Here is an 11,966-nt window from a genome sequence, read left to right as displayed (position 1 = left end):
CCCTGTAGCGGTGGGCTATGGGGTAATGAAGGGTTAATGCCACCTTGCTATTGTAAGGTGACATTAAGCCAGATTAATAATGGAGAGGCGTCAATTATGACACCTATCCATTATTAATCCAATTGTTTGAAAGGGTTAAAAAACACACACACACACATTATTAAAAATTATTTAATGAAATAAACACAGCGGTTGTTGTAATAATTTATTGTTCTCGCAATCCATTTGCAAACCCTCGCTTGGCAAAATAATAAACGCACAATATACATACCTTCTGATGTCAGATCACGTCCCACGATGTAATTCATCTGAAGGGGTTAACTAATATTACAGGCAGGAGCCCTGCTAAATGCAGCTGTGCTCCGTGCCTGTAATCCCCAGCGAATGAATGAAATGTAGGTCATTGACCTACATTTCCTTCAGTCGCAGTGATGCGCCCCCTGGTGGATGTCCTCATATGACCTGGAGCTTGGGAAAAAGTTCCCAGGCTGCAGTTCATGAGAACATCCAGCAGGGGCGCATCACCGCAACTCAATGTAAGTATAGATCACTCTGCTTTCCTTTCAGCACCCGGGGATTACAGGCACGAGCGAGTGGTTTATCGCAGCTCGTGCCTGTAATATTAGTTAACCCCTTCAGATGGATTACTTCGTGGGACGCGATCTGACATCAGAAGGTATGTATCTTGTGCGTTAATTATTTTGCCAAGCGAGGGCCTGGAAATGGATTGCGAGAACAATAAATTATTACAACAACCGCTGTGTTTATTTCATTAAAATCCTTTTTAATAACGTGTGTGTGTGTTTTTTAACCCTTTCCAACAATTGGATTAATAATGGATAGGTGACATAATTGACGCCTCTCCATTATTAATCTGGCTTAGGGCTGTCCCACACGTCCAGATAATTCCGGTACCGGAATAAATCGGTACCGGAGTTATCCATGTCCGTGTGCCTGGGAACTCACGTAGGCCATACGTGCGGCACACGTGTGCCGCCCGTATGGCGAGTGGGTACCACACGGAGCGTGTGGTACCCACGCGTGTGGTACCCTGCATCGAGCTGAAGCCGCGATCCATATCTTCCCTGCAGCAGCGTTTGCTGCAGAGAAAATATGAAGAATAGTGTTTAAAATAAAGATCTATGTGTCCGCCGCCCTCCCACCCCCTGTGCGCCCCCCCCCCGCTGTTCATAAAATACTTACCCGCCTCCCTCGCTGCTTCCTGGTCTGGCCGTGGCTTCTAGTGTATGCGGTCACGTGGGGCCGATCATTTACAGTCATGAATATGTGGCTCCACCTCCCATAGGGGCGGAGCCGACTATTCATGATTGTAAATGATCGGCCCCACGTGACCGCATACAGTAGGAGGCGCGGGGCAGAGAGGAAGGAGTGACAGCCAACGTGGGAGCGGGTGAGTATTTTCTGAACAGCGGGGGGGGGGCGCACAGGGGGTGGGGGGGCGGCGGACACATAGATCTTTATTATAAACACTATTATTCATATTTTCTCTGCAGCAAACGCTGCTGCAGGGAAGATATGAACCGCGGCTTCAGCACCATGTGGGGGGGACAGCGCTTACTGTAGCGCTGTCTCCTGCACGCACACGGACCCCAGACGGAGAATGTCCGTGTGAGGTCCGTGTTTTACACGGACCCATTGACTCTATTGGGTCTGTGTAATCCGTGCGCTCCCACGAACACTGACATGTCTCCGTGTTTGGCACACGGAGACACGGTCCGCAAAAAATCAATGACATCTGCACAGATGCATTGATTTTTATGGGTCTACGTGAGTCAGTGTCTCCGGTACGTGAGGAAACTGTCACCTCACGTACCGGAGCCACTGACGTGTGAAACCGGCCTTAATGTCACCTTACAATAGCAAGGTGGCATTAACCCTTCATTACCCCATATCCCACCGCTACAGGGAGTGGGAAGAGAGTGGCCAAGTGCCAGAATAGGCGCATCTTCCAGATGTGCCTTTTCTGGGGTGGCTGGGGGCAGATGTTTTTAGCCACGGGGGGCCAATAACCATGGACCCTCTCCTGCAGATTAATATCTGCCCTCAGTCACTGGCTTTACCACTCTGGCGGAGAAAATTGCACCGGAGCCCACGCCAATGTTTTCCACCATTTAACCCTTTATTTCAGCAGCTACAGCGCTGAAATTTTGCACATACACACTACTAACATTAGTAGTGTGGAATATGCAAAAAAAAAGGGGATATGAGATGGTTTACTGTATGTAAACCATGTCTCATATCCTGTCGGGTTTGTGCAGGAGAAATGAAAAGCCGGCAATTGAATTACCGGCTGTTCACAGATATCACGCTGAATGAAATCTAAATACAGAATATATATATATGTGTCTCAATGACATATATATATATATATACTGTATATATGTTTTAATGAACATTTGAGCACATAAATCCATTAGATGTCGGTTTTGCAAGCCTGCGCGAAAATCTCGCAGTACGGATGCCATACGGATTACATACGGAGGATGCCATGCGCAAAATACGCTGACACACCCTGACTACGGATCAATATTTTGGGAACATTTCTCCGTATTACGGCCGTAGTACGGACGTATAATACGTGGCGTATTGTCTTACGCCAAGTGTGACGCCAGCCTTAAGGGAGAGATTTTCACTTGGGACTTTCCCCAGGTAAAAAAATTGGCGTGACACATTACTTGTGCAAGTTTGTAAATCTGCCCACTCCCTGAAAACCCTTTATTCCTTTATTAATACTGTCGGAATAATAACGCCTCTTAAACTAAATAGAAAACAAAAGGCCATGTACAGAAGTCATAGAAATGCCTGTTGGTTGATTGTTCACCCTTCTAAATAGGCCTTAATTTATAATTCAGGAAGACAACTAATATGGCTGCCATTTCAGCTTTCACAGAAACTATATTTGTTTTTCTACATATACACCAGCTGGCCCAAATCTGCTGGGATTGTCTCTGAGGTGACCCAAACATAATTGTCATTTTGGCAACTGTGTGAAAAGAAAACTTGCTTAGCTTTATAGAAAGTGGGATAACAAAATCTCGCACAGGACCCCAAATATCACTGGACGGTAATAGCACTGGTCTTCTCACATGGGCCTGAGGGGCCTTTTGGGGCCACTTGGCTCCAGGGCCCTGCACCCACTTTAGTTATACATGTAGGGACACCAGTTTGTTGTTAGGACACTGGAAACATTGGGTAACAACCAGCTGTCATGGCGGACAGAACGTGACAGAAGATGGCGACGCAAGGACTTTTAGTAACAGAGAATTATTTACCTAAATTCCCATTAATTTGTGCACCTAGAACAGTCGTATTTCTGGTCTATAGGAAAATGCAGCAATTCACGTTTGGTGAAACTTGAGACAGGCTTGGAGCAGCTCCTAGGCCTTAGTCACCATGACAACCAGCTGATGTCATTGTCCCTCCACACTTCCCTTAGTCTACGTTCACATTTGCGGTGTGCGCCGCAGCGTCATCGCCGCAACGCACAACGCATCTAAAACGCAGTAGCAACGCATGGTATTTCGATGCATGCGTTCAACGCATGCGTCGAAAAACGCTGCGTTTTTTGGTAACGCAGTTGCGTTTTGACCAAAAAACGCTGCGTTTTTCGACGCATGCGTTTTCCTACAGTGAGTCATTCTTCATCACAAAAAAAAAAAAAGTGTTTACACACTAGATAAGGACCACCAATGGCTAGAAGAGGGTTGGTGTTATGTAATTGTGTATATATACCCTGGCAGAGATGAATTCCTCCCATTTTGCTGGTATTCATGATGGAGCGTCCCATGGACAGTATCTACATGGACATGGAGATGGAATTTGCCTTGGCTAATGCCTATGCTGTCGCCTGTTTTCATCAAAGGGAAAGGGAAAAATGGAGATGGAGTCGTCGCCGCTTTTGGATACACCCTATCGTGGAAGTCCGGGAGAGCCGTGGAGCCTACCACTGCTTGTTTGGCGAACTGAATGACAACCTGGAGAAATATTTCGAATATACCAGGATGTCTCAGGACAGCTTCCGTTATCTTCTGCGTCGGGTGGAAGGATCCATTAGCAGGCAGGACACGCAGCTCCGGAGAGCTATTTCCGCAGAGGAACGGCTGCTGGTGACTCTACGGTACGTAGCTGTTTGAATGACTGTGATATGTTCTTCCCTTTGTTTATCTTTTTTTATAATTTATTTTGGGTTTGGTATGGTGAATGTACTTTTATAAATTGCAATGTACTTTAATGTAATTTCTTTATTTATCTTCTTGGCAGTTTCCTGGCTACCGGAGAGACCTTGAGATCCCTTCATTTTCAGTTCCGGATTGGAGTCTCCACTCTTTCCGGAATTATTGCTGAGACATGCCGCGCTTTGTGGGATAATCTCCGGGAGGAATTTTTACCCGTCCCCACAAGTGAAATCTGGGAGGCCAACGCACAGAAATTTGAGCAAGTGTGTTCTTTTCCAAACTGTATTGGCGCAGTGGACGGAAAGCACATTCGGATTACCAAGCCTGCGAAAAGTGGATCCCTTTTCTACAATTACAAAAAATACTTTTCAACTGTGCTCATGGCAATTGCCCGTGCGGACTGCCGTTTTCTCGCAGTGGACATTGGTGCGTTTGGCCGTGCAAATGACTCACGCACATTTAAAGAGTCGGATATGGGCCAAAAATTATATGGCAACAATTTTAATTTCCCCCAGCCACGACCTCTTCCCCACACCGAAGGCCCTGCGATGCCATTTGTTGTGGTTGGGGATGAGGCATTCCAAATGTCTGCCAACCTATTGAAACCCTACTCCAGTCGGGGCTTGGACCATACAAAAAGGGTTTTCAATTACAGACTGTCCAGGGCCAGAAGGACTGTGGAGTGCGCCTTTGGCATCCTTGTCTCCAAATGGCGTATATTAGGATCCGCCATTAATCTTAAAATTGAAACAGTGGATGAGGTGGTGAAGGCTTGTGTGGTTCTCCACAATTACATTATGGCCAAAGAGAGACTGAATGTGGAACTCGATGAACCCATAGCCAACCCATTGCCCGATTACCATGATCATCCTCTGAGGACAAGTGTGGAAATTGCGCAGATGAGGGATCGTTTTGCGGCCTATTTTGTGTCAGATGTTGGCCGTGAGTCATGGCAAGATCAAATGGTGTAGTAAGTTACTGTTGGACTGTATTCTGGTTTTAACTACACCAATAAATACCTCTACTGTGACTGTGCTAAAAATGTAATATAATAATAAACTAATTCTCCAGTAAATGTGCAATAAATGTAATCCGTATAGGTTGGTTTGGTTATGTGAAATTTGGCATCTACCTAGATTTCACAATTGTAATGTACCTTATCTAAAAAACTTGGAACCCTTTGTTTTTAAAATGTTGTTGTTTAATAAAAAAATTTTCTTCAGTTTTCTACCCTGCTTCAAAGAACAAATTTATACCATACCATATAACATATTTATTTGTTTGTCAGATCGCCGTGTATCGTTGTGTTTGACAGCAAAAACAACGATACCAGCGATGTTTTACAATGGTAATCAGGGTAAATATCGGGTTACTAAGCGTAGGGCGGCGCTTAGTAACCTGATATTTACCCTGTTTACCAGTGTGAAAGTTAAAAAAAAAAAACAGTACATATACTCATCTTCGCGTCCCCCGGCGTCCGCTTCCTGCACTGACTGAGCGCCGGCCGTAAAGTGAATGCACAGCACAGCGGTGATGTGACCACTCTGCTGTTAGGGCCGTCACTCAGTCAGTGCAGGGAAACTGACACCGGGGGATGCGATTGTGAGTATATGTACTGTTTTTTTTTTTACATTTAACACTGGTAACCAGGGTAAACAACGGAAGCGCAGCCCTGCGCTTAGCAACCCGATGTTTAACCTGGTTACCCAGGGACCTCGGCATCGTTGTTCGCTGGAGAGCTGTCACACAGACAGCTCTCCAGCGACCGTATAGCAATGCTGCAGTGATCTGCATCATTGTCTGTTTCGCTGCAGCATTGTTAAGTGTGAAGGTACCTTTACGGTATGTGTCCACGTTCAGGATTGCATCCGGATTTTGTCAGGATTTTTCATCAGTATTTGTAAGACAAAACCAGGAGTGGAACAATTAGAGGAAAAGTAGAATAGAAACATATGCTCCACTTCTGTATTTATCACCCACTCCTGGTTTTGGCTTACAAATACTGATGTAAAATCATGACCAAATCCTGATGCAATCCTGAGCGTGGACACATACCCTTAGTGTTTGAAAACACCTCATACACTTTAGTGTTTGTAAACACCTCATACAGCAATGAGAGACACCCAAAAAAAGGCAAATTAAAAATTGTAAAAATAGTGTCTGACATTGCATATATGACGTGTTTGAAGCACAAAATATGTGTAGACAGCGCACGGCGTGACTTGCCGAGAAGTATACTGGAAAATAAGAACAAAGTTTTAAAACAAACAATTTTTATTGGGGGGAAACAGAAAAAAAAAGGGGAAAGAACCTTAGGGGGTATCAACATCCGCTACCAGCGGTGAACGGTAAGTCTCTGGTGGTTGGGAACGGGGAGAGGAAGAGGATGCGGAGTCAGAGTTCAGGAGACTAGAAGGAAGGTCCAAACCCTCCGCAGGGTATACTGGGGAAACCGGCACATCTGTAGGGGAGGGAGGAGGCAACACAAGCCTTTGCCAGCTTCTTGGTTGGCCCTGGCTGCTCCTGCTGTGACTAGAGCCCCGACGCGTCCTCGGTGTCGGTATTGGAGCAGCCAGAGCCTCCGTGTGTGTCCTCTTCCTTCTTTTCCTCTCTCCCGCGGCAGCTCCCCCAGAATGACGGCTACGGGAGGATGAGGGCCTGGCAGGAGCAGGAGTCGGCGGCACAATCCTATGGTGCCTGTGTTGGCGTTGCTCGGCACGTGGACCTCGGTGGGGTGGCTGGAGTGTCTCTGCAGCAGGAGTCGGAGTCATGCTAGCCAGCGACGGCACTACGGGCATTGTCGCTGACTGCATGACCCGAGCCTGCTGCAGAGCCCTCACGTAGGCAGTGTTGCAGGCCTGCATCACCGAAATCTGGAGTTCCGGCGTAAGGTGTTCCACCATGCCCTTAGCAATGGAACTAAAAAAATGTTTGGCCGGACTCGAGAGCTCGGATTCCATAGTTTCAAGGCGTCGGTCGATATTGGACAGACGAGTGTCCATTTTATCGCTCAACGCCTTGAAACAGTTCTGGAAAACCGTGCTCAAATGCAAAAATTCGGGCATGGCTGGCCTGTCCGAGGCCCGCTGGCGCTGTCGGGAATTCCCGAACGAAGGTGCGCCAGAGGCCTCGGGCAGGGGAACACCTGATGGTCCAGCTGCCGGTTCTCCAGATGGTGGTGCAAGCCTGCTGTCGCTGTGGGAGGGCTGTGACGGGTCAGATGGCGATTCATGAAGGTCCGCTCCTGCGGGGCGAGCTCGCTCGAGGGTGCTGCTGTGTGTCCTGTGAAAAGATTAGGAAAAAAATTAGTCTTCAATTAATAACCTATCACGTACGCCAACTTCTGTAACAAAATTAACATTACATGACACAACAATACATTACAATCCTCTGTCTCTCAGTCTGTGTGGCCTATAATAAATTGCTGATTGTTATCACCAGCTAACCGTTATGGCTGATGATAACAATCATGGACATACCTACGGCAGAAAATGACTGTTCATTCCCGCTGCCAAAACATTTTTACCGCATACCTCTGTCATCGTTACAAAAATTTTTTTGTCAAACAATCTTTCTTAACGCTGTCTATGCTGCAAAAATAGTATAACATTGAGGCTATGTGCACACGTCAGGATTTTGTCAGTATTTTGTCAGGATTTTTCATCAGGATTTGGAGCCAAAACCAGGAGTGGAACAATTAGGGTATGTTTCCACGGTCAGGAAACGCTGCTTTTTTGACGCTGCGCAGAGCTGCAGCGTCAAAAAAGCAGCGTCCAGATGTTCCAGCATAGTGGAGGGGATTTTATGAAATCCCGTCTCCACTATGCGTGGAAACCCGCACGCGGCGGCCCTGCGACTCCGGACATGCTGCGCGTCTTTTCAGATCGCAGCATGTCCGTACACCTTGCGGGGACGCAGCGTCCCCGCAAGGCATATCACAGGGCCCTATGGGAGCGAGCGATCATCCCGGATGTGAAGAGTTAACACATCCGGCATGATCGCGTCCCAGAAAGGGGGCGGGGCTTAGCGGCGAGCGGCTTCGCCGCTGCGGCGATACCGCCGGCCATCCTGAACGTGGAGACATAGCCTCAGAGGAAAAGTATAATAGAAACATATGCACCACTTCTGCATTTATCACCCACTCCTGGTTTTGGATACAAAACTTGATGAAAAAGCCTGACAAAATCCTGACAAAATCCTGACGTGTGCACATACCCTTAAAGTCAAGAAAAAAATGTAAAAATAAAAAAAATAAAAAACACAGTGACTTTGCTGATCTGATCGCAGGAACGGCCATGACGTTAGGATCATGTGATCGAGACGTCATCATTATTCCTGCGATCAGAACTACCCTGACTCAGAACGTAACCTGTCGTGGACTACAAGGACTCATGCTTAACCCAAAAAATTACTAATGGGCTATACCATTCCACTAGGGAAAAAGTTACATGGATGGCCAATATGCTACGCTGACTACATGGATGGCCAATACACTATGTGCCTGGGAATTTATATACTATGTGGATACGTGGCTAGAACGTGTACTATGTGGCTGCGATATAGTGGCCTGGCAATATACTATGTGGATGCACAATGTACGTGGCTGGGCAATGTACTATGTGGCTGTGCAATATGCTATGTGTCTGGGCAATGTACTATGTGGCTGTGCAATATGCTATGTGTCTGGGCAATGTACAATGTGGCTGTGCAATATGGTATGTGGACAAAATACTTACTGTCGGCGGCCAAGGATTGGTCTTAGGAACTGTAGTGCCCTGTTATATTTGTAGGGCACAGACTTGGCCGCAGCAGCACCACTCCGAGATTGCTCCTCCTCAGCACGGAGCCCCTTATTGAAACGGTCCTTCATGGATCGCCATCTGGTCCTCAACTTTTTAACTGTGAATGCAAAGAGAAAAAAAAGGTTACATATTTAGCATTTTAAAAGGATAAAACAACCGTGTGCGATGGAAAGTTTAGGCGTTGATCGCATCACACACGGTTGTGTTTATCCTGGCAAGATGGGTCATAGCAGCGTATCAGCAATACTCACGAAAGTTGCCTTTGTCCTTCGCTGAGGCATTGTCAAAGCCATCCCACAGCGACTTTGCCACCTCTACCCACAAACGCCTCAACACCACCTGGTCCATGTGCTGGGGGTCACGGCTGTCCCACAACGGGCCACGCTCCTGGATGCTGAAGATCAGGAGGTCCACATCGATTTCAGTATCTCCTTGGTCCCGTTGTGAAACCTAGAAAAATTAGAAAACATTAAGGTTACAAATATGAAAATATTAACAACCACCAGCACCTGTCATGATATGTACCTTTGCCCTATCCTTTGCCATTTGATGTATGTATATTGATGTTTTCTACACCTGTATTTTGGAATTTTTTTGTGCAGGGAGTTCAACTTTATGTTACCTTCCCCCAATACTTGCTGCCCTGAAAAGCTATATGTAATTAAGCTTAGTAAACATCCCTAGTGAAAGCAGGATGCTCCTCAAATGTAATGTTCCTCACATCAGGATGCTACTCAAAAAAAAAAAAATACTCACTCGCCGTCCTGACGCCACATCTTGGCCCCGAGCTCTCTGCTCCCGCTGACTGCCTTCCCCATCACTTGAAGAAGCCTGTAAAAATTGTATACAAAAATTATTGTCAATGCTACAAATGGCAGCGAATAGTAAGCAACTGGACATAATTACTCACCGCACTCCCCCGCGCCGATTGGCTATGCTCAGAAGGACTTGGCATTCTTGAAAAATTGTTCTGCAAAGAAAAAATGAGCAAAGAATCACATCCAGTAACACATACAATAAAATAGGCCCAAAACATTAAAACAACCACAATTGACTGTTGACTGATAGGACAATGCAAACTCAAAAAGCGACACCACAACGCCATACATTGCAAGAGAATACAATAGAAGAAACAATACTAGACCCAAACAAAATTAAGCAAAAATAGACACCTATGTCTGTAGCGCCCCCACTGCCGCAGGGCCGAGGGGTACCCGGTACCGGGCCTCTAAGTCTCTGCTCTGGGGTTGTCACGGTGGCTAGGCCCCGGTCCGTGACCCTGCCGTGGGCGCACAGTGTAGAGATGTGGATGGATGATGGTGATGAGGACTAGTGAGGCTGTGGTGGTGCAGTGCAGTAAATAACGAGGACACCAGGTTGCAGTCTCTTTACCTCTTTACTGAAGATCTCTGTGTCCTCAGTCCGGAATACGGTTCACCAGGCTGCGCAAGTCCGGCCGGTCCAATGGCACCTCCAGAGTTCTCTTCACAGGTGGAAATCTGTGCCTTCCTTCTAGCGCTATGTGTTGTGGTCCTTCCCTGCTGTGCTTACGGAAAGTCCCCCACAACTGTTGTGTCTGTTTCTTAAGTTCCCTCACAACTCGATTAGATGATGTTCTGCTAATCCTCCGTCCCTCCCTGATGTTCTGGTTGGGACGGCACCCGTTTGACGGGTGTTATGACCCCAATGGCGAGGGTCTCAGAGGAACAAGTAAGTCTGCGAAGTACAAAAATCCAGCTCATAGGGCAGTGGTAACTGGGTTGACCATATATCTACTCCTAACGCCAACACTAGAAGTAGCCGGGGAACATGCCTACGTTGGTCGCTAGATGTCTCGCGCCAGCCGGAGGACTAACTACCCCTAGAAGAGGAAAACAAAGACCTCTCTTGCCTCCAGATAATAGACCCCAAAAGTTGGATACAAGCCCCCCACAAATAATAACGGTGAGGTAAGAGGAAATGACAAACACAGAGATGAACTAGGTTTAGCAAAGAGAGGCCCACTTACTAATAGCAGAATGTAGTAAGATAACTTATATGGTCAACAAAAACCCTATCAAAATTCCACACTGGAAATTCAAGAACCCCCGAACCGTCTAACGGCCCGGGGGGAGAACTCCAGCCTCCCTAGAGCTTCCAGCAAGGTTAGGATACAGATTATGTACAAGCTGGACAAAAATGCAAACAAAAACAAATAGCAAAAAGCAAGAAAGCAGACTTAGCTTAATCTAGCAGGAACCAGGATCAGTAGACAAGAGCACAACAGATTAGCTCTGATTACAACGTTGCCAGGCATTGAACTGAAGGTCCAGGGAGCTTATATACCAACACCCCTGAACTAACGGCCCAGGTGAGCATACAAGGGATGACTGACATACCCAGAGTCAAATCACTAGTAACCACTAGAGGGTGCCAAAAAGCAAATTCACAACAGTACCCCCCCCTTAGTGAGGGGTCACCGAACCCTCACCAAGACCACCAGGGCGATCAGGATGAGCGGCGTGAAAGGCACGAACCAAATCGGCCGCATGAACATCAGAGGCGACCACCCAGGACTTATCCTCCTGACCATAGCCCTTCCACTTGACCAGGTACTGAAGCCTCCGCCTGGAGAGACGAGAATCTAAGATCTTCTCCACCACGTACTCCAACTCGCCCTCAACCAACACCGGAGCAGGAGGCTCCGCAGAAGGGACCACAGGCACAACGTACCGCCGCAACAAGGACCTATGAAATACGTTGTGAATGGCAAACGACACCGGAAGATCCAGGCGAAAGGATACAGGATTAAGGATTTCCAATATCTTGTAAGGACCAATGAAGCGAGGCTTAAATTTGGGAGAGGAGACCTTCATAGGAACAAATCGAGAAGACAGCCATACCAAATCCCCAACGCGAAGTCGGGGACCCACACCGCGGCGGCGGTTGGCAAAACGCTGAGCCTTCTCCTGTGACAACTTCAAGTTGT

The 11,966-nt window shown here is 47.0% G+C and overlaps 1 protein-coding gene across 1 annotated transcript; it reads right to left on the bottom strand.

Annotated features, from left to right (window-relative positions):
• Positions 1 to 5,306: 5,306 nt before the first annotated feature.
• Positions 5,307 to 9,925, bottom strand: LOC143767772 (uncharacterized). The gene is made up of 5 exons (XM_077256295.1): positions 9,755 to 9,925; positions 9,250 to 9,448; positions 8,933 to 9,095; positions 6,641 to 7,478; positions 5,307 to 5,324 (listed from the first exon to the last, which is right to left on the bottom strand). The coding sequence occupies exons 1-5, from the start codon at positions 9,896 to 9,898 to the stop codon at positions 5,307 to 5,309; spliced, it is 1,362 nt and encodes a 453-aa protein (XP_077112410.1). The 5' UTR covers positions 9,899 to 9,925.
• Positions 9,926 to 11,966: the final 2,041 nt, after the last annotated feature.

The sequence above is a fragment of the Ranitomeya variabilis genome, chromosome 4 (genome assembly GCF_051348905.1).
Source record: "Ranitomeya variabilis isolate aRanVar5 chromosome 4, aRanVar5.hap1, whole genome shotgun sequence".
NCBI lineage: Eukaryota > Metazoa > Chordata > Amphibia > Anura > Dendrobatidae > Ranitomeya > Ranitomeya variabilis.
This window is presented reverse-complemented; position numbering and strand designations above follow the sequence as displayed.

Bases quoted from the DNA above. Each gene is read 5' to 3' on its own strand.
- LOC143767772 (XM_077256295.1), bottom strand. From the start codon at position 9,898: ATGTCCAGTTGCTTACTATTCGCTGCCATTTGTAGCATTGACAATAAT. The intron at 9,449-9,754 runs GTGAGTATTTTT...TAATTTTTCTAG, and splicing joins ATGTGGCGTCAGGACGGCGA to GTTTCACAACGGGACCAAGG. The intron at 7,479-8,932 runs GTAAGTATTTTG...ATCTTTTCACAG, and splicing joins CCAATCCTTGGCCGCCGACA to GACACACAGCAGCACCCTCG.